Below are 21,368 nucleotides of genomic sequence, written 5' to 3'. Positions count from 1 at the left end.
AATAATAATAATAATAATAATAATAATAAAAAAATAAGGATACTAATAAAATTACACTAATATACAGTTGAAGAGTTAGTCTAGAGTAGGGTTTTGCTAAGGTGCTGTACTCCCAGGCTTTAAGTGCACCTGCCAGCGAGCATTTCAGAAATAAGTAGAAGAGAAGGAGTTTGTAAGTGTGGGTGGAACTTGTGAATGCTATACGACTATTTTACGAATTTGTTACAAATGAAGAAATCACACTGGAAGAAACAGTTGAGGAACTAGAAAGCTATTTCACAGTAGAATATACAGACACAGGGTGAGATACTACACTATGGTATTGTTCATTTATTTCAGAGAGTTCAGTTCATCTATTGTTTTGTTGTGTCTGGTTTCCCCTCTTTTTACAACAATGCGTCTCTGTATGGTCCAGACATTTCTCCCTCCAAATTTATCTACAGCCGCATTTAATATTAGAGTGCGAGCTGCAGTCCGGTCCTCCCTCGATAGTGATTCCAGTGCCTGCTAACTTGCGCTTGTTACGAAAGACTTCCTCCCTTTTCCCATAGCTTACAAATTTCACTATTAGAGGCCGTTTCACTCCCAACCCTGGCCTGCCAACACGGTGAAACCTATCAATATCCTGCACGGCGATTTCAAGGCCAAGTTTGTCTTTAAACAACCTGACTGAAAGTTCGTCTGTATTCTCATTCGGTGATTCGGGAATTCCGAACACACGCACACTTCCTCTACGTTGATATTGCTCAAGAGCATCAGAGTACTCCTCTTGAGTTCATCCTGCACTGCTTTCAGTTCAATTTCTCTATTTTTAATATCAATTTTAAGTTCATTGATAATCTCAGTCACTTTTAGCAGGGGACGCCCTAACCTTTTCCGAGGCACCATATCTGCTTTGTCCATATAGGCTATTGTTACGATGGGCTCGCCACACCCAAAGGCATTTTATACCTACTGCCAGGTTCAAAATTAGGCCGCCCCTAACATGGAGACAGATGATTTTCGTAGCCGCTCCTCTGGAGTACAGACGCTACGGGTTTGCCCCTTTCACCATCTCCGCCGTACCGAAGTCCACCTTCTCCGCTGTAGATGCCGTTGAGGTCTTCACTCGTAACCCTGAGCTGGGACCCATACCAGATGTTACACACCGGGTCAGTGTGCTCTGGGACTCACATAGGCAGGGGCGCCACTCCCTGCGTAGGGCTTCCTCCGAAAAGGGTCCCTACCTGCTACCTGTGCAAACACAAGTTGGCAGGACAAGTTGGTTCAAAATCACTAGCGGGCTGAGACAGGGAAGTGTTCTATCACCAATCCTGTTTACAGTAGTAATGGATGACATCATGAGAACAGCAAAAGCAGCATATGGAGGAAGAGAAATGAACATGTTATTTGCAGATGATATTGTGATTTGGGGAGAAGACGACAGGAAGGTTCAAGAACAGTTGAATGTGGTGAATGGGAAGATTGAAGAATGTGGATTGAAAATAAGTGTAGAAAAGAGTAAAACTCTTGTTATGACTAGAAGGGAGAAAGAAGGGAAAGGTCAGATTAGACTTGCAAACAAGCCCTTGGAAGTAGTGGAAACGTTTAAATACCTGGGGAGTGAATTAATGGAGAATGCTCGACTGGATGCTGAGATTAGTAAAAGGATTCAAGCTGGAAGTTGTTTCTATCATAGTGTAAGAAATATGTTATGGGACAAAGATGTGCCAATGGAAGCAAAGGATACTATGTACAAGATGTATCACGTACCCATAACAACTTACGGAGCAGAAACTTGGACAATGACAAAGAAGGATGAGAGTCGAATACAGGCAGCCGAAATGAAGTTCTTGAGGAGTATGATACAGAAGAGTAGAAGAGACAAAATAAGGAATGAGAAAATCCGGGAAGAAATTGGAGTGGAAAAAATGAATGATAGAATAGAGAAGAGCCGACTAAGATGGTTTGGGCACATAAAGCGAATGAGCGACGAAAGAATGCCAAAAAAGGTGATGGAAATGCAAATCCAAGGAAGGAGAGGCCGTGGACGACCACGATTGAGATGGAAGGATACCATCCAACGCAGCATTATAGAAAGAAACCTGGACTGGGACACAGTGTTGGAGGAGGAGTGGTGGAAAGACCGAAGAAAGTGGAGAGGAACCATATTTGCCCCTACCCGGCTACAGCTGGTAAAGGGAAATGATGATGATGATGATGATGATGATGATAATCTCAGTGTTGAAGTCCAGGGTGGCCTTGAGTTGTTCAGCCACGGCCTTTGTGACACTTTCAGTTATTGCCTCAACGATAGCCGAGAGAATGTCTTTTGACTGTAGAGCTTCCCTTACCTGCTGAACGATGCTGTCCGCTAGGGTAGCTTCACTACCGCTGCTGGCTGCAGGCCCCGCCTCGGTCCTGGTTCCCTGGCTGGCCGCATTTTTCTTGTCTCTTCCCATAATTAAATTTTGTTTATATTTACAAAAATCCACTGCACAGAACTGAGCGATGTCGTGAAGTAAACAACACACACTTTTAAAGCTGAAATTCACTATTTTCGTAACAAATTACGCCTTTACTACACCTGCTAATGATCTAAAACTGGGAGCACACACACACACACAGCGCTAACAGCGTTCCGCCATCTTGAGTTTTTGAAACACCCCGTACATTTCTCACAAGTACACATTTTGCACTTATATATTACATTTTGAATTAACTTTTGATTTTAAATGTAAAATTGTCCCACTAACGTTTTTCATTTACAATGTACTCCAACAGCAAAAAAATTTGGCAGCTAGCTAAAAATCGAGGAATCCACCACATTACAGACCCACCAATCGGCATAAACCTGTACAGTACTGTCCTTGAAATGGAAACATACATAGTATCTGGCTTGTAGACATCACTGATATCCCATAGCTAGATTGACACACAACACATATAAAACAAACCGTGCAAGAAATTGTTTTTAGTGGGATGTAGCAGCTTGGTAGAGAGTTGGTAGAAGCACTGTATATGGATAGTATGGTATAAATTGCTGCGATTCAAATCCACCGAGTGCTCACTACCTCTTCTTTTTTTATTCTTTTTATTGCTAACTAGAACAACTTTTAAGCACAGTCACTTTTTAAAATAGACCAACAATATTAACAGGGAATGGTTATCGTAATTCCCTTATATCATTTCTCAGTATAGTAGTACATATGATATTTGGTCCATTAATAGCATATGTAAAATGGTAAGAATAGAGAGAAGGCATATTATTTCTTTTTATTTACTAGCATTTAGACATAATATTAATTGTTTAGAGCAAAATAAGAAAAATGTTAGTTCAATGTTACATTAACCCATTAAAGCCTGATTTTTGTTCATTCTTATCCGTTTTTTTTTTTTTTACATTCGTATGACTCCACGTAACTAGAGATGTGTATGAGCCGGTCTTTCAAGGTCTAGTGTACACTGGAGCACTCTCATTGTGGTCTTTAGAGTGACTGGAGTATAGGCAGCAGGTAGCTTCAAAAGCTCGCTTCTACCTGGCCATTAGGCTAGCGAGCTCTGCATAGTAAGCTCATGGTCTAATGTTCTCCAAGTGTGATAGGATAGAGAAGTGACATTGGGAAATATTACACAGCTGTTTAGTCTTTAGCATACTTTGTCATTCATTAGAGATGGAGACCCTAAATAAGGTAATGAAAAAAGTAGATAACAAGCAGTACGGTGTAGAGAAAAAAGGCAAAAAGCAAAGTGTGGGAACAATTTTATATCATCATTAATGACTAGGGTAATAGACTAGCTTTGTGAAGAGCAAACTTGGAGGATGTATTTTAAATAAATCCAGTACTAATACTTTAGATAGACAACTGCTCCCGATCAACAAATCAAAGAAGGGTTCGAATATGGAGAAGGCATTTGAAATTCAAAAGGGCTTTTCTCAAATCCCTTGTGCAGCACACTGTTTGAATAAAGTATTGTGGCATACTTTCAATGAAGAATTCCTACACACCAAAGGACAACAACTACCAGTCGTGCTTAATATAACTCAGAAAATTGTGGAATACTTTAAATTAACTGGTATGGTGACATAACTTTAAAAAAAAAAAAAAAAAAAAAAAAAAAAAAAAAAAAAAAACTATATCAAGACTTGGACACGCGATGGAATTCAAAGAATTCAGGAAATTTTGTGTAGTGCTAATCCCGGAAATATAACTCATTACAGTTACTCAGGTTCATGGATAGGACTGTGCTGGGACAAAGATAAACATTCGATTGCTGAGGTTGATTTAACCCTTTTTTTGTTTAGAAACTGCTTAACGTCGCACCGACACAGATAGATCTTACGTCGACAATGGGATAGGAAAGGCCTAGGAGTGGGAACGAAGCAGCCATGGCCTTAATTAAGGTACATTTTTGTCTGGTGTGAAAAATGGGAAACCACTGAAAACCATCTTCAGGGCTGCTAACAGTGGGGTTCGAACCCACTATCCCCCGAATGTAAGCTCAGAGCTGCGCGCCCCTAACCGCATGGCGAACTCGCTCAGTTTGACTCTTATTAAGAAAGCTGTGTTGCTAAAGTGGACTGCCCATTTTCCCCCAGCCATAGAACTGGCCTGAGTCATCTAAATGAGGCAGATCTGAAATCCTGGTATGCTGCCACAAATGAACAGATATACACCTTGATGTGTTGGATGTAAACTTTTTTGACAAGAATGAACTTTCCTTAGCAAACAATGGGCTGAAAGAGTGACTGAATGGGTGGATACATTTCTAGAAAATAGAACTCACAGAATTAAGAGTAGGCAAAGCTTTATCTGACGCTGTAATAAATAAGAGGGGAACTCCTCAAGACAGTATTACTGGACCTTTATGTTTTATATATATATATATATATATATATATATAGTGTAACAAATAAGTTACACGATTGTGAGCAACTGCAAAATGATCTTGATAATGTAATGAAATGGACATTAGGCAATGGTATGATGAAAGGGGTTAAAAGTCAGGTTGTGAGTTTCAGAAATAGGAAAAGGCCTCTCAGTTTTAATTACTGTGTTGATGGGGTGAAAGTTCCTTATGGGAATCATTGCAAGTACCTAGGTTTTAATATAAGAAAAGAACTTCATTGGGGTAATGATATAAATAAAGGGTACAAATCTCAACACATGGTTATGAGGGTATTTAGGGGATGTAGTGAGGATGTAAAGGAGAGGGCATATAAGTCTCTGGTAAGACCCCAACTAGAGTATAATTCCAGTGTATGAGACCCTCACCAGTATTACTTTATTCAAGAACTGGAAAAATCCAAAGAAAAACAGCTCACTTTGCTCTGGGTGATTTCTGACAAAAAAGTAGCATTACAAAAATGTTGCAAAGTAGGAAGACATCGGAGAAAGGAGACGAGCTGCTCAGCTAAGTGGTATATTGTATTGAATAGGTGGTTACAAATAAAATTGTATGTAACTTTTATTTACTAACTTCAATAGTCACATCATGAGATTAATCACATGTAATTAAGTGGTATGTTCCGAGGAGTCAGAGGAGAGATGGCGTGGAATGACATTAGTGGACGAATAAGTTTGAGTGGTGTCTTTAAAAGTAGGAAAGATCATAATATGAAGATAAAGTTGAAATTCAAGAGGACAAATTGGGACAAATATTGGTTAACTAATTGGCCCTTCTTAGGGCCACAAACACATTCATTCACACACAATTTGCATGAATGCGGGTATTGAACTTACATTGTGTGCGCTACATATTAAACAAATATTTCAAAATTTTGTAATCTTCGCCCCGGACTCGAATCTCCTACCTGACATGCAAGGCCGCTCCACCACGCCTTTACCAACTACACTATGGTTCCGTACGGCATACTGGGTAGCTTATGGCAAGTACACAGTTCAAAAAAAATGGGCGGAACATGTTTTTGAACATACGCTATGCTCCACAAAACCATACCTCACACCCAGGTATATTACCAATTAAACCTTTATTCTTTATCGTTGAAGTATACAAAAGACCATCGATGGATTCACATTCATTTTCAGAACACAAATGGAAATGTCCAAATAGGGGCAAAAACAAAGTGATTACAGTCCTCCAGAGTGGATTTTTATAACAGTTGGAGAGCTTCAGTATGCAGAGATGACAACTTTCAAGAAAGACAATTCGTAATGTAGCCGCTAAAGCACGGGGGGGGGGGGGGCGGTCGTAAATTTTTTCTTTTTTAGAGATCTTACAACAGTTTGGAGTTCATATTAGCACGGGATTCAGTCTTGTTCTTCCTCATCATGCGCATCTGAAAAACTGCTGCTACACACACTACAAAACACGTGTGAATTAGATTTTGAGGAACACAGTAAACAGGGCCATTCTTTCAAGTATTCCTCCCTAAATTTTTGAACTATTTTTGGTTTATTATTAGCGTCACTAGTCACGGTAACGCAATCACACGTATTTTCCTGCACAAGAAATCACTTCATTATCTTTCGTAACACACGATTACCATATATCCCAGAAGAGCAATATATGTAAATTTGGCAACTTAAATAGCAATAAATACTTCAACAGTCACGCACACAGTATTCACAATTAAACAGAGTTTGTCACCACTTTGCCACCAAAACAAAGACAAAAGAACTCGCATACTGGCATGGAAGTCTGATCATGTGAGGAACAAAAACAACCACTCCGCAAAACATACCAGTTCACAGGTGCCTATATTTCAGGTACTGGAAGCACACACTGCGTTCGGTGCGTGAAAACTTGAAATATTCTTAATCGAGGGACAGGAAAGGGGTATAAATGATTTCTGATAAATCCAGAAATAATATTCTGAGAATTCAAGCTGTAATGGCATTCCTTGTGTATCCTTTTCAACACTTCATACACTTAGATTTAAAAATTTGAAAAAAATCTTAATTTATGGTGTGTGATTCGTAAAGGCGTAATTACGATGGGTAATTCGTAATTATTATGATTGAATCGTAATAGCTGGCATCTCTGAGTATGGTGTACGTCCTCCATGAGCATTTATCACAGCTTGGCACCTACGTGGCATTCTCCATATAAGTCAACGGAGGTCATGTTACGGTATCAGGTCCCATTCTTCAATGAGAGCCTGTTCGAGGTATTGGAGAGTCTGTGGTGGAACAGGACACCCACGAACACTTCTGTCAAGCCTATCCCACAGATGCTCGATGGGATTAAGGTCGGAACTCACTGCTGGCCATTCCATCTCTTGAATGTCCAGTTCTCGCAAGACAGCTCTGGTGATGCTTTGTCGTGCACGAGTACAAATTCAGGGCCAACACCGTATGCAGCAACCAACACATGCTGTAGCAGTATCTGCTCGATGTACTACGCAGCGGTAAGATTACCACGGATGACGACAAGATCTGTACGGCCATCAATACTGATGCCACTCCACACCATCAGAGAACCTTGTCCGAATCGGGTGCCTTCCTGGATGAAATTTGGCATGTACTGTTCACCAAGGCGTCTCCATACATGTTCAAGTCTATCGCGCTGTGTCAAGGGAAATCTGGACTCGTCTGTGAACAACACAGGTCTCCATTGGCGAAGTTGCCAGTTGATGTGGGTACGGGTAAACAGAAGGCGAGCTGCAACATGTTGCTGCGTTAGAAGGGCACTCGAACAGGATGTGTGGGTCGTAAGGACACTTCTCTTAACCTGTTCCTTACTGTCTGGTCAGACACCGTGACTCCAGTGACCTCCTGAGGTCTTGTTAAAGTTCTCTGGCAGTTAATGAACAACGCCGCAACACACATATTGTCAGATATCGGTCATCCTGTGGGGTTGTCATGCGCCCATGACCTTGTACAACACTCCTTGTGAACTGGCCTGTCTCACTGTACTGATTCCACAGGCGGTGAATAACTGATTGAGAGATATTGAGATCCACAGCAATACAACGAAAAGTCCATCCTTCCTAGATCAAAGTGACAGCCCTTGCGACTTGAACCTCGTTAATATGTCTCATGGGATGTGCTGGTTGACGTACATCATACTCAAACGACGTAAGTTGTCTGTGTACTTCACAACAACACACGGATGCACCGCTATTCACTTTGTTTTGAGGGGTCACCTGACATTCTAATGCATGGTTACACCTACAGATGGAGTATAACATTGATTTGACATACCCTGAGTAGCTAAGGTCTCAAGTATGCTATATGACAATTGGAACCCTATCTACCAAATTAACGTTCACATACCAGATGTTACAAAACATGTTCCCCTAATATTTTTGAACTGTGTATTAGGTTTACTGCAGTCACAATATCAATTTAGTGTTTCGCCGGCGTGTCAGGTTCAGATGATTAGAAGGCACACACGTCTTCCAGTGTTTAATACGAGTATAACATTACGGCATCCTATCATGGCGAGGCAGTAAATACCAAGATCTCCAGTTGTGTTGTCTGAGAATACCGGCAGGGTAGATGTTTTCAGGATGGAATGAATATTGTGGGTTGCATAACACTGCATTGGAAGGGGTGGCTGAATCATGCTGTATAGTTCTCAACTTTGTGAACAAAACTCTTACAAAATAGCTAACATATTCAAAGAACAAGGTTTTAAAACAGCATTCACAACAAACATCACATCACAAAAACAAATTAGTAAATGAGGGGTGTCTGTTCAAAAAGGGCTATTTCCACTTCAAAATAAAAATTTGTGTTTCTCCCATATGCATCGCAGTAGCTGAATACTATCGAATGTCATGAGCCACCCAGAACAAAAAAAGATGTAATTTCTTAAAATTTGTACCATACCTAATCATGGCACGTTCCATGTGCTCCTTATTCTATGTTTTATGCAGTTTTTACCACAACTTTCCACTGTTAAGGTCATGATCACTGTGTTTGGGACTGTGATGGTGTCATATTCATTGATGTGATGCCAAGAGGCACCACCAGTAATTCTGAGTTATGTGAACACATTAACCAAACTCAAGAAGCACTTCCAGTGACTTGGACAGCAAACAACCCAGGTGACTGTTTGCTTCAACATGATAACACATGCCGTCGCAAAAGTTTGTGGACGTCCGAACACATCACGAAACAGGGTTGGACAATGTTACCCCATCCAAACTATAGCACTGACCTAGCTCCCTCAGACTTTCACCTGTTTGGGCCATTGAAGAATGCCATTCGTGGGAGACATTTTGAGGATGACGAAGAGGTGATTTGCAGTGAAGAAATGGCTTTGTGAACAGAACAAAGAGTGGTACTGTCAGGGAGTACACGTTCTTGTGTCTTGCTGGAGGAAGGCCATAGAACGGGAAGAAGGTTACGTGGAAAAATAGGGAGTGTAGAAGAAACATAATTCTTTCTTGTGTGTAAGTTTCACTGTGTTCAATAAATAATTGTTGCAGGAAAAAATGTGGTGCATTAGTTTCTGGGCTACCCTCATACACGTCTGCTAACAATGTCTCCACATTTGCACTTGCTTCCAATAGTTTAGTAGCCTTTTGGGCTGCAAAGTGAAGTAGGCAACAGATATAGCCTCTTACAACCATTGAAGGATTCTGTTGTCTCAACAATTTTGACAATCCCTGAAATTTACCTACCATTGTATTTGCATTGTCGCAGCCAAATGATAAATAGTTCTCCCATTTCAGCATCTTGATCTTAATTTCTCTATCCAACACCTGAAATATTCCTTCCCCTGTGTTATCACATTCCACCAAATCAAGCAGTAGAGTCGGTAGCATAGCCAGGATCGGCCAATGGGGGAGGGGTCTTTCAGTTACAAAACGATGGTAGAACAGAATGAAAGTGCACGAATGTCTTGTCGTAAGGATATCGAAATACGTGAACCTTTTGAACACTCCTCAAATGCAATGTAAATTTTTAAAAACATTTTTCAAAATTAGGAACACATGAACTCAAATGGCAAGAACCAAATTATAACGCCACATGTATCAGCCAAACAAAATATAATTTCTACACTAGGTACAAAGAACACAAAAACACAATTAGACAACTTCTGTGAACACATGACAACACCCATCACTTCAAGGACATCAGCAGAGAGTTTAAAATATTACACATCAAAAATAATAGAAAATCATTAAATATAAACAAGACAATAAAAGCATGCATCACGAAAAAAAACTGAACCAGAATAACCTCAACAATCGCACACATACTAAGATTCCCCCCTCTTTAATCTGCAAAATGAAATCACATCAGTAGAGCACGACAATTTAAACTCCATTAAACTGATTTATTAATTTGCTAATGCTCATTAAACATCCCCTAAATCATTCCATAACAATTTAAAATACAATAATAATAATAATAATAATAATAATAATAACAATAATAATAATAATAATAATAATAATAATAATAATAATAATAATAATAATAATAATAATAATAATTACAACATCAACAGACTACAAGTACAGTTCCCCGAAAGCTGATGTCACCGAAGATTACGAAACAGAATGACCATCACCTGATGAATTACCACCAAATACAATCAACTTGTTACGAACTGGAGATATAGGCGCTCGATACACCGGAGCACAGCCTCTTCTACGTCTGTAGTATGGCATGATCTCTTCAGAAATGAGCAAGCAGCAACAAGTGAATTACAGGTCTGTTGGTTCTACAATTATGTCTCTGAATGTTTATTTAGTTTATTGTCAGTTTCTGTATATTTTGTGTTTGTAAAAATTCCATGCAGGTGGGGGGTGGGGTGCGGGAAGGGAGTAGAGTAACAATCTCGTCTTTCTCACAAAAATAAGGGAACACTAATCGATACAATCTGCACTCCTTATAATTACAACCAACAGTAGACAATGGGTAAGGTGCATTCTGAAGACCGTTAACTATTTCAGATATTGTTGACTCAGACATGTTTCTCACTATTAGAGTTGTCTTGGTTCTGTTACTTCCATACCTTTTAGATATTTGTGAGTCTGAAAACATGGCCTTGAATAATGGTCTAGCATGCTCTGATGCAAATAAGGGAAGGATATCTTCAACCAAAAAAGCGTGAAGTAGCATTCAGTCCATATAAAACTATTATAGCAACTTTATGTAGGGGAAAAAAGGGACTGCAGCATCTTGCATCACCTTTTGATGCACCCGTACTCATGTTTACTAGATTTCGCATGGCGTCGGCAGTCATTGCATCCTCCATGTTTAACTGAAAAATCACATTTGCATGTTTCACAAAACACATGGTTCGGTGAAAGTTTAAGTGGTCCTAGGCATGGAATCTCTTCCATATACTGCTTTCGGTAATGCTGATTTGCCACAAATCGTTTTTGTTCATCACTCGGCTCTTCATTGCTTTTATGCTTAAGCATCTTTTTTTATGTTTCTACTATGCGACATCAGCATCACTTTGTAACACTGTTTTGTAACAAAAGCAGACAACTCATTACCAAGCCAGAGGTAATAGAACAAGAACTGAACATATATGCAGGGAATGCGTTCGGTAAAGATGTTGCACTCAAGTTCAAAGATTGTAAACAAATGTCGCCATCTCGTAATTTTTTCATGAACTTTTTAATAGCGAGTGTAATATACGACACACCGTACAAAACTAAAGTTTTTCATTTTGATGGATAAAATGGAAAATTTAAAAACAACATATCGAATTACAGTCCTCACCCCCGATAGAGCTACCTACGCGGCACGTCAATGTGACTGAATTTTGTTTTAAAAGTATATTTCCTATTAAGACAAGAGCGCATAATTTCTTTGAGGCAGGCAGTGAACTATATCGCCTACTGCATTAAGGTATTTATATTCAAAACTGCTGGTATTGGATTACCAATGCTTATTTCACTGTTTTAATTGTTCAGGACTGTTTATTGGCACAGAGTTGGTATGCAGCTAGCCATATTGCATTCCTGGAATGGCTGTTCTTCAAAATTTCAGCCAATGGTGTTGAGTCTTTATGTTCATGAAGATGGAAAATGTTGTGCAATTCTTATAAATATATAAACTGGTTTGGACTGGAGGGTCACTGGCTTTATGAGATGGCAACATTTGTTTACAACCTTTGACCGTGAGTGTAACATCTTTGCCAAACGCATTCCCTGCATATGGCTCTTACAAGTTACAGTACATAACTTCACATTTGGATATGAAAACGGGATAGGCCTACGTGAAGTTTTAACCCACTGAATTCATAAAATCCATAATAATCAGTACCGCTTCCGTACTGCCGTATTATATGTGAGATATCCATAGAATCTACAGAAAATCTGTAGTAGTTGGCATCTCTGCAATACAGTTACCAATACAGATGATCTTGCTGAACTCTGTATGATCCACAAACTGAACATCAAGCAAGTACATTAAAATCAAATTCATTACCTAGGAAAGATTTTTCTTTTTCAGTCTGGTTTTAAGCCACACCAACATAGATAGGTCTTATGGCAATGACGGGATAGGAAAGGGCTAGGAGTGGGAAGGTAACAGCCCTAGCCTTAAGGTACAGCCTCAGCATATGCCTGGTGTGAAAATAGGAAACCATGGAAAGCCATCTTCAGGGCTGCCGACAGTGGGGTTCAAACCCACTATCTCACAGATGCAAGCTCACAGCGGTGTGTCCCTTATCGCACGGCCAACTCGCCCGGTGAAAGAATAAATACTATCTGGACAAATGTAAAGGCAAAGTTACACTGAAAAATATCTTCGAAGTTCAGAATCTCATCAATCTCAAACTTTTTTTTTTCTTTCGAAAGGGCATACAGTGACCAAGGATATGTATACTGTGATCATCTTTTCGCTTTAGAGATCCAGTGTGAGGAAAAAGTCAGGAAGAATGGGTACAAAACAGTTACTTCTGTACAATTCTGCATCTGGACATCAGAGGCCTGGGGTAAAAAAAAAAACCTTTTCAAATAAAATATGACCGCTTGGGAGCATCCATCATACCTATTTCTGCCTGAAGTTTTCCTATTTTTGTGGCTAAAAAGTGTTCTAAATGGTCAGTGATTTGAGAGTGCTGATGAATTCGTAGTAAACATGGCAAGAACACAGAAAGATGTATCTCTAAATGATTGCCAGGAATACTTCCTTTCACTTAAATATTGGTGAATATGTGCCCAAGACAAAGGAAACTAAAAGAAAAGTGGAATTGGATATAAGGTTATTTATTTCTGTACAATAAATCAATTTAAGAATTTTTCCATCCTACCTCGTAGAATATGACATGCAAGAAGAGAAAGAGTGTATAGTAGGTTTGACACCTGTCCCGTATTGTATGGGACATCCTGTATTTATGGTGAAAATTTTGCATCCCGTATTACGAGTGTTGTCCCGTAAAAATGAGCGTTCGTCTTTTTCTGTCTCAAGATATTTTAAAATCCGTATTTGATTTGAGCGCCACTGAAGTTCGAAGTAGCTCCATTACTTTCTTCTCTCTGGAGCCTCAGAAGAAGGAAATCTCGTGATGTCTCGCCATTTGCTAGTAATGCTGAGCATGCTGGGTTATTTACCTCGTCTTCCACCTCATACTTCCGTAGGTCTTCCATTCCAATTTCCATGCTGTTTGAGATTAAATTTACGAAAAGTGTGAAGTTATCACAGCTCACTGAAGACATCAGTGTTAAGATGTCAGATTTGGATGAAAATTCAGTGAATACAACTCCCATTAAGAAAGTTAAACGAGCAACGTCATATCAAAATAGCTGGAAATCTTCATACACATTGATGAAACCTGTTATTGGACAATGCCACAAGGCCTGATGTACCTATCTATGCACGCAAATTCTCTATATCTCATGGCGGTGAGTCAGATCTTAAACAACATGCTAGAACTGAAACCCATAAAGCAAATACAAGATCGCAAAATAAAACGAATAACCTCAATTTGTATTTTTCTAATCAAGTGACCTCTCAAACACAGCAAGATAAAGTGACTGCAGCAGAATTAACTCGTGTTTCACACTGTAAAACATAACCTTCGTTATGCCAGCATGGATTGTTCAAATAAACCGATATGTCATATTTATGGGGATTCCAGTGTTTCATGTGGAACAACAATGGGAGGAAGTTGGGTGCAAGATATATTGGCTACAAAGTCTCGAAAGATGTTGTGAGAGAACTTGTTTCCAAAAAACTGTTGCTTTTCATTTGCAACAGATGCCAGCAATAAAGGTAAGTGTAAAATGTTTCCTCTCTGTGTAAGATAATTCACAGCTACATGTGATGTACAAAACAAGTTGCTGGACTTTTATGAAACTGAATGAAATGCAAGTTCAATCCATGAGTTTGACATTAAGGTAGTTAATGAAAATGGCCTGCCTTTAGACAAGATTATTGCCTATACTGCAGACAACACTAATGTCAACTACAGTAAGCACAACTCTCTTTATAAGTTGCTTCATGGTGCACATGGCCGAATTTCGAAGTCAAACTGCTCAGCTCATACTGTCCACAACACGAGGCATGCAACTGATTGCCTGGATATAGACACAGAAAATATGTTATTCTGAAAATACATAGTCATTTTTCCGTGTCTGTGAAGCGCCGCAAAGACCAGAAGAAATACTGGTTGAATAGATGGAGATATAGAGAGACACGTAACAACTCACTGGTTTTCTTTAGAACGTGCAGTAGAAAGATTAATCCACAACTGGCCTCCCAACAAAAGCTACTTCAAATCAATGGGAGAGGACTGTTCCAAAGTCCTGAAGAAATATTTTGATCCAGAAGATGAACTTAAGGATATAGTGTTAGAAATATATTTACTATTCTTCAGCAATGTAGCTAAGATCAAGATCTTAGAAAGGGACACAATTTATATGTTTGAAGTTTATGACGCTATGCAAGTACTGAACAGAAAACTGGAACAAAAGAAATAAGATCGGCTCTTTGGAATTGCAATTAAGAATGCCCTGGAAGCTCTATCTTCTTCAGAAAGAACCAAACTGAAGAGAAGTTTTTAGCAGTTCTATCAAGAAGCCTTAAACTATCTTCAAAAATCTTGACATTTCTCGGAGGAGAATGTTGCAGCAAAGGTAGTTTTTAGTTTAAACAGAAGCATACATTTTTCTTCCCTGGAAGCTGCAGTGAAATCCCTCCAATTAACTGAAGTAATTGATATGGAGGAATTGTATGAAGAGTTTTGTCTTGTTGAGAACATTCCTGTCAGTATTTTGGAGAGTACAGAACATGCCTCAAGCAAGTGGCTGTCAGTGTTTACTAGTCATAAAGGACAACAGAAACTAATAGAATTAGAAAAAGTTGTATCTTTTCTAATGAGTATTCCTGGGTCAAATGCATTTGTTGAACATATTTTCGCCTTAATGTCTAATAAGTGGTCAGACAGTAGAAAGCCAGGCTGAGTGGCTCGAATGGTAAAACGCTGGCCTTCTGACCCCAACTTGGCAGGTTCGATCCAGGCTCAGTCCAGTGGTATTTGAAGGTTCTCAAGTACATCAGCCTTGTGTCGGTAGATTTACTGGCACGTAAGAGAACTCATGCGGGACAAAATTCAGGCACTTTGGCATCTCTGAAAAAGTCAAAAAAGTAGTTTTTGGGACGTAAAGCCAATAACATTATTTATCATAGCCAGTAGAAACAGGTGTTCAGTAGACCTGATTAAAAGTGATCTACTGATTACGGTAAACATGAACATGTCTTGCAGATAGTTCCATGGGATGATACAGTTAGAGAGTGCAATTTTAAAGTCAGCTAAGTCAAATGTGAAATACAGATGGAGAAAATAAGGTAGTTCTAATAATGTTTTTTCTGCATGTTTTGTCATACCTAATGCATTGTACTGTATGTATTGTTAAGAGGATGTAAGTTGATCTCTTTTATGAATTTGAATAATTATCTTACTCTGTTAATGAAACTAATTATAATCTAATATAAATTGGTACCTAGAGTTTGATTTTCACATATTTATGAATTGTCCCTTATTTTGTGAATAATCCCATATTTTTTGGTGAATTTCCCTTATTCCTTATTTCAAAAAGTGGCAACCCTAGATTATAGCTATATTTCATGCACTAAGCAGCAGCAGTAATTCCATGTTTCAACTGGTAAAAATGTTTGGATGTTGGAATTTGGTCTCACAGGAGTTCTCAAGTAAGCCAGAAGCCAACAACATGCAGCAGTTGTTTGTTGTAGTTTGAACATCCCTCGGAACTACTGACCTTAGCCAGAATTGAAAACCTTATTTTAGGAACAGAAGACCAACGATGCCACCGAGGTTGACTCGTGCAGAAAATTAATGAAGGAGATGAATCAAAAACAATCCCTAATTTAATGCAGGAATATGTTAGCATAAGGAAAATGATTCATGGTAGAAGTTAACATAACACATTAAAATATGCAAACATGAACTAAAATAGAATCAATGGGTTCAAAGCGCAGTTAACACAAACACACTAAGACAAAGGACATTATTACACGCGATAAAAAAGACTACTATCCCTCATAAAACAGATGACGAGGTCTGCTGACTGCTCGTCATCTCGCAGGATGAGGGAGATGGTACTCGGGAGTTTAAGCCCACGGCACAGATTGACCAGGTCTAGGCACTAAGGATGTGTACCACGGTAAGATGATCGCCGCACACACTGGAGGGGGTTCCCTTTTCAGTGAACAGGAGCACGTTACTATACCGTGGCCGATCTGAAGATGACAATACCACTGCTTCCCTCCGATAAGTCCCCCATACCTTCGTTTTACCTTTTATCGCTCTCAGTTTATTTGGAAGTGGAGTGGCTTGCTGGAACCTTGTAAGGCAACGGGGGGCAGTGTAACTGCCTCCTTGGCAGCCTTATCTGCCAACTCGTTTTCCTCTACACCCATGTGACTTGGGAGCCACATAAACGTGATTCTGGTGCCAGCATCCAAACACCTGGCCAGCAGGTCCTGGATCCGGTGCACCAGAGGGTGCCACAGTAAACAGGTATCAATAGACTGTAGCAAGGTAAAGGTGTCAGTACACAGAAGAAAGTGTCGGCGCTCATCGGAGAGTGCGTACTGCAGAGCTTCACAGATAGCATAGAGCTCTGCTGTATACACACTACAGGTTTCCAGGAGGGCAAAGAGAAACCTATCATTGTCGACAACGAACGCACAGCCCACTTTCGTTTCTGTCCTCGAACCAACCGTGTAAACGACGACTGGATACCAGCCAACAACAGACAGGAAGATCCTCCGATAAACTGAAGGGTCCGTGTTCTTCAGACCAATGTGCAGATCTAGGATTATTTCAGGTTGTCGTATTATCCAAGGAGGTACCCCACTTGGTTGTCTGACAAGGCAGGGAACTGAAGGTACATCAAACAATCTGACCACTATCCAAGCAAATTCCAGCCGGCAGCATTGCTCGAGGATAAGCAGCATACAGCCGACGGTTTTCATTGTAGAATATGCAAGGATAGCTTGGGTGAAGTGGCATCTGTTGCAAATTTGCAGCATAGGACAGAAGCATTTGCTGGCGCCTCAGGTGTAAAGGCGGCACACCAGATTCAGCGAGCAGTATAGCAATGGGGCTTGTATGAAAAGCTCCCGTCGCTAACCTAACCCCGCTGCGGTGGATGCTATTCAGTTTTACAAGGATGCTTTGCCTTGCTGATCCATATGCTGCACTGCTGTAGTCTAACCTGGATAAAATATGTGCCCTATAAAATCGTAGGAGCACCATGCGGTCAGCCCCCCAATTAGTGCTGCAAAGAAACTTCAAGATATTTAACTTCTTGGTGCATTGCACTTTTAACTGCAGCACATGTAGCTCCCATGATAATTTGCTATCGAAAAGGAGCCCAAGAAATCTGTGTCAACAACGGGAAGAGCGACATTTCCTAAATAAAGCTCAGGATGCAAGTGAAGAGTGCACTACCAGCAAAAGAGGACAACAGAGGTCTTTGTGGTTGAAAACCGAAGACCATGTTCTAAAGACCATTGTTCCACTCTCCTAATAGCTTGCTGTAATTGTCGCTCTGCAACTGCCATATTATGCGAGCTATAATGCAGAGCGAAATCATCCACATACAGCGACGGTATTACTGCCGAACCAGCAACAGCGACAATACCGTTTATGGCAACTGCGAACAGAGTGACACTAAGAACCGATCCCTGTGGGACTCCATTTTCTTTAACATGGTATTGCGAATATGCCCTTCCTACTCGGACACTGAACAGACAGAGGGACAAAAAATTCACAATAAATACCGGTAAGTTACCTCGGAATCTCCTTGATGCAGGACTGAAAGGATACCATATCGCCATGGGGTGTCATAGGCCTTTTCTAAGTCAAAGAAAACAGCCAACAAATGCTGTTTGCGGAGAAATGCGACCTGGATAGAACTCTCCAGGCATGCCAAGTGGTCAGCGGTCGAGCGAGCAGCTCGAAAACCACATTGGTCCTCAGACAAAAGTCATCCTTTCTCCAGACACCACACAAGTCGGCGATTTACCATCCTCTCAAAGCTTACATACAAACAGCAAGACAAATAGGTCTGCAACTTCCTACATACTTAGGATTTTCATCATGCTTGAGGTCAGAAATTACTACGCCCTCTCGCCACTGAAACAGAAACTCACCTTCTATCCAGATTCGGTTGAACACACGAAGGAGATATAATAGACTATCCTCACTAAGGTGTTTCAACATCTGGTTATGGACATTATCTGGCCCACGAGACATGTCCTTGCAAAGCGCCAAGGCGCTGCAGAGTTCCCACTCCATAAAGGGCACCCTAATGAAAGTAAATGATTTATAATGGTCAAGAAAGCGAAATGAAGTGTTGTTAATCAGTGAATATTGTAGAGAAATTAAAAATAGCAAATTCAATTCATTCAGTCATTACAAACAGTGTCAATTAAGAAGTTTGAGATGAATCTCCAACCATGAATGTCCAAAACTTGGAATATTCTAGTTCTGGTGTGACAAGAGATACTGAGAAAACAAAGTTCCGAATCCCATCATGCCAGGAAAAACTCGGCAGAAAATCTAATTCAGGACAATCACAGTCACTGTGGCCAAGGCTTGAGCCACACAATTTACTAGATCTTTCATGAAATACGCTTTAACATTTTAATGAGTAAACATAACAAGAATGTGCCATTTTATACAAATAACATTAAATACTTTAAAGAAATGTAATGACTTACCACTTCCTGTATTAAGCTGAATAGCTCCATCAAGCGTCTACGAAGTTGAGCTGCTTCATCCCTTATCAAGTTTAAGTGTGTCTCATAGACATCTTCCAGTGGCTTAAATGTGTGGCCTGAATGAGTACCACCCCACAGAGCACACTGATGACAAATGCAACAACGGCAAGTCCAACAGTATACGCACAGCTTTTCCTGATGAAATTCGCATCTAGGAATAATAATAATAATAATAATAATAATAATAATAATAATAATAATAATAATAATAATAATAATAATAATAATAAAACAACATACGTGCATACATACATTACATACATGTTTATTACAAACTGTTATGCTTTCAGAATTCAGTCTGCAAGTCTGATTAAATGAAATAGGCACCTCCATTATCCTCTTTTTGCAACAAGTACTGAAGCCTCATTTGCTTCTACAGTTCTTGTCTAGCCTAACCAACATTTCCTTGGTCCCCCTCAGCTTATCTATCGCTCCATGGCCAAGTTCATTTTTCCATCACATTACATATGGATGAACAACAGCATCTTCACGAGCTAGTTCTATTCCAAGACTGTTCCTGCTAGGTATATTTATATTGAAGACTTTACCTATGAAGACTACTCTATTAGAATACACATGTTGTCATTCTTGTCAAGATAATACTTTTTGGAGAGGTCACCTTTTGTGAAGTATTTCATATTATGACTCTGACATACTGGATGGGTCAAGTGTGATTGAAGTTATAAAGTAACATTATGGATTGAAACTCATGAAACAACTTGTGCCACAGAGGGTCACACGGATTTTGTGCAAGTTCTATTATGTTTCCATACTATACTAACTAATGCATCAGAGAGAAAAACATATGATATAGGCCTGTGAAATTAATTTCCTAAGGGGTAGGACTGGAATGATATGATTGAACAGATGGGGAAATGAAAGGGTGGAAATGCAGTGAAAGAGAAACCCATAACAGCTAGAATAAAAAGATTATGATATCAGTGGTACAGGCATATGAGGAGAATGAAAGAGGAAAGATTGCCAAGAAGGATGTTTGATATGAGAATGGAAGGTGGCAGACCTAGAGGAAGGCCAAGGGACTGATGGCTGCAAAGAGTTAAGGAGGGTGTAGAAGTCAATGGACTCGAATGGAGAAAGAAGAAAACAGAATGTGGGCAGACAGAATATGGTGGAGAAGCTAATGTTTCCAAAAGGCCCAGCCAAAGGCTGGACAAGAAGATGAAGATGATGATATTGATTAAATAACTTGTATAAGAATGTTCAAGCAACCTCGGTTTTCTGAATCCTTGAATGTACTCAAGGCAATTCACAACATTTTGAGGACTTGGAACAGCATGAAAAGGATAACCAAAAAAAACTTGTTTGTGGAAATGTATCGTGACCTTTTTGACTAAGTGTGGCCTTTTGAACTTCGATTATCTTCAGGATCATAATGTTTACAGCAGTGTCATTATTACAGCTAGGAATTTCAGCTGTAAAATTTTGGTAAAAAAGATGAAAGAAATTAGTATTAATTTTGTTTTTTTAAGGTAAAAAGGTACACATTTCGAAATTTGATTGATCCACCTTTTTTTCATACACAATATGTTGTGGATCAATCAAATTTCCCTCTATTGTATGTTATCTCCTTTCAATATGGACCAGAGATGAAGTTTTTAGTGTTGAATGCAAATTTCAATGTAATTGTATGTTACAAACAGTACTGACACAAGGAAAGTAAGCCAGGTGTACGGCTCACGGCATTTGAGAACTGAAGTAATAAGCCCCATAAAGGAAAGGGAGTAATCCTGCTTAAGCAACATACACCAGCTAAAAAAAAAATGATTAGGGACCACATGGGCTTGACATGCAGTGAATGGAAAGATTAGGATTGACAATGTAAAAACATGCTGAGGTAAAAAATCCCCTTGTCTGAAACTCGTTTGACATAAAACTTCCTAATTCTTTTTAAAAAGTGAAACAATGTGTTGCGCAGCATAGTGAGACCATCAATAAAGGGAATAATAAGTGTGTATCATCTGTAATGGGAAAGAAAGAAAATGAATGGATGAAACCAAAATCAAAAATATCACATGAAAAGAAAAGTCTCAATCAACTTACTCGTTAAAAGCTGTCGTCTCAAAGGTACCACCTTGTCAGTCTCATGTCACATTGACACTAAGCTTGTGTGTAGCTTACAGCGTGTCAGAGCTGATGTCGTTGGGTGGGGAAGAGGAAGGGGGAAGGGTAAGGTAT

The 21,368-nt window shown here is 39.5% G+C and overlaps 1 protein-coding gene across 4 annotated transcripts in view; it reads right to left on the bottom strand.

Moving 5' to 3' along the window:
• Positions 1-21,368, bottom strand: part of LOC136863292 (uncharacterized) — a 731,410-nt gene that overhangs the window by 628,943 nt on the left and 81,099 nt on the right. For all 4 annotated transcript variants that reach the window (XR_011017857.1, XR_011017858.1, XM_067139677.2 and 1 more), the window contains exon 3: positions 19,113-19,323. Coding sequence is in view for 2 of the 4 variants with exons in the window: in XM_067139677.2 (XP_066995778.2) it covers positions 19,113-19,323 (211 nt within the window). In the remaining 2 variants the exon portion in view is untranslated. The remainder of the gene's footprint in view (positions 1-19,112; positions 19,324-21,368) is intronic.

This window comes from Anabrus simplex, chromosome 2 (assembly GCF_040414725.1).
Source record: "Anabrus simplex isolate iqAnaSimp1 chromosome 2, ASM4041472v1, whole genome shotgun sequence".
Lineage (NCBI taxonomy): Eukaryota > Metazoa > Arthropoda > Insecta > Orthoptera > Tettigoniidae > Anabrus > Anabrus simplex.
Note: the sequence above shows the minus strand (reverse complement) of the source record. Positions and strands in the feature narration are given on the sequence as shown.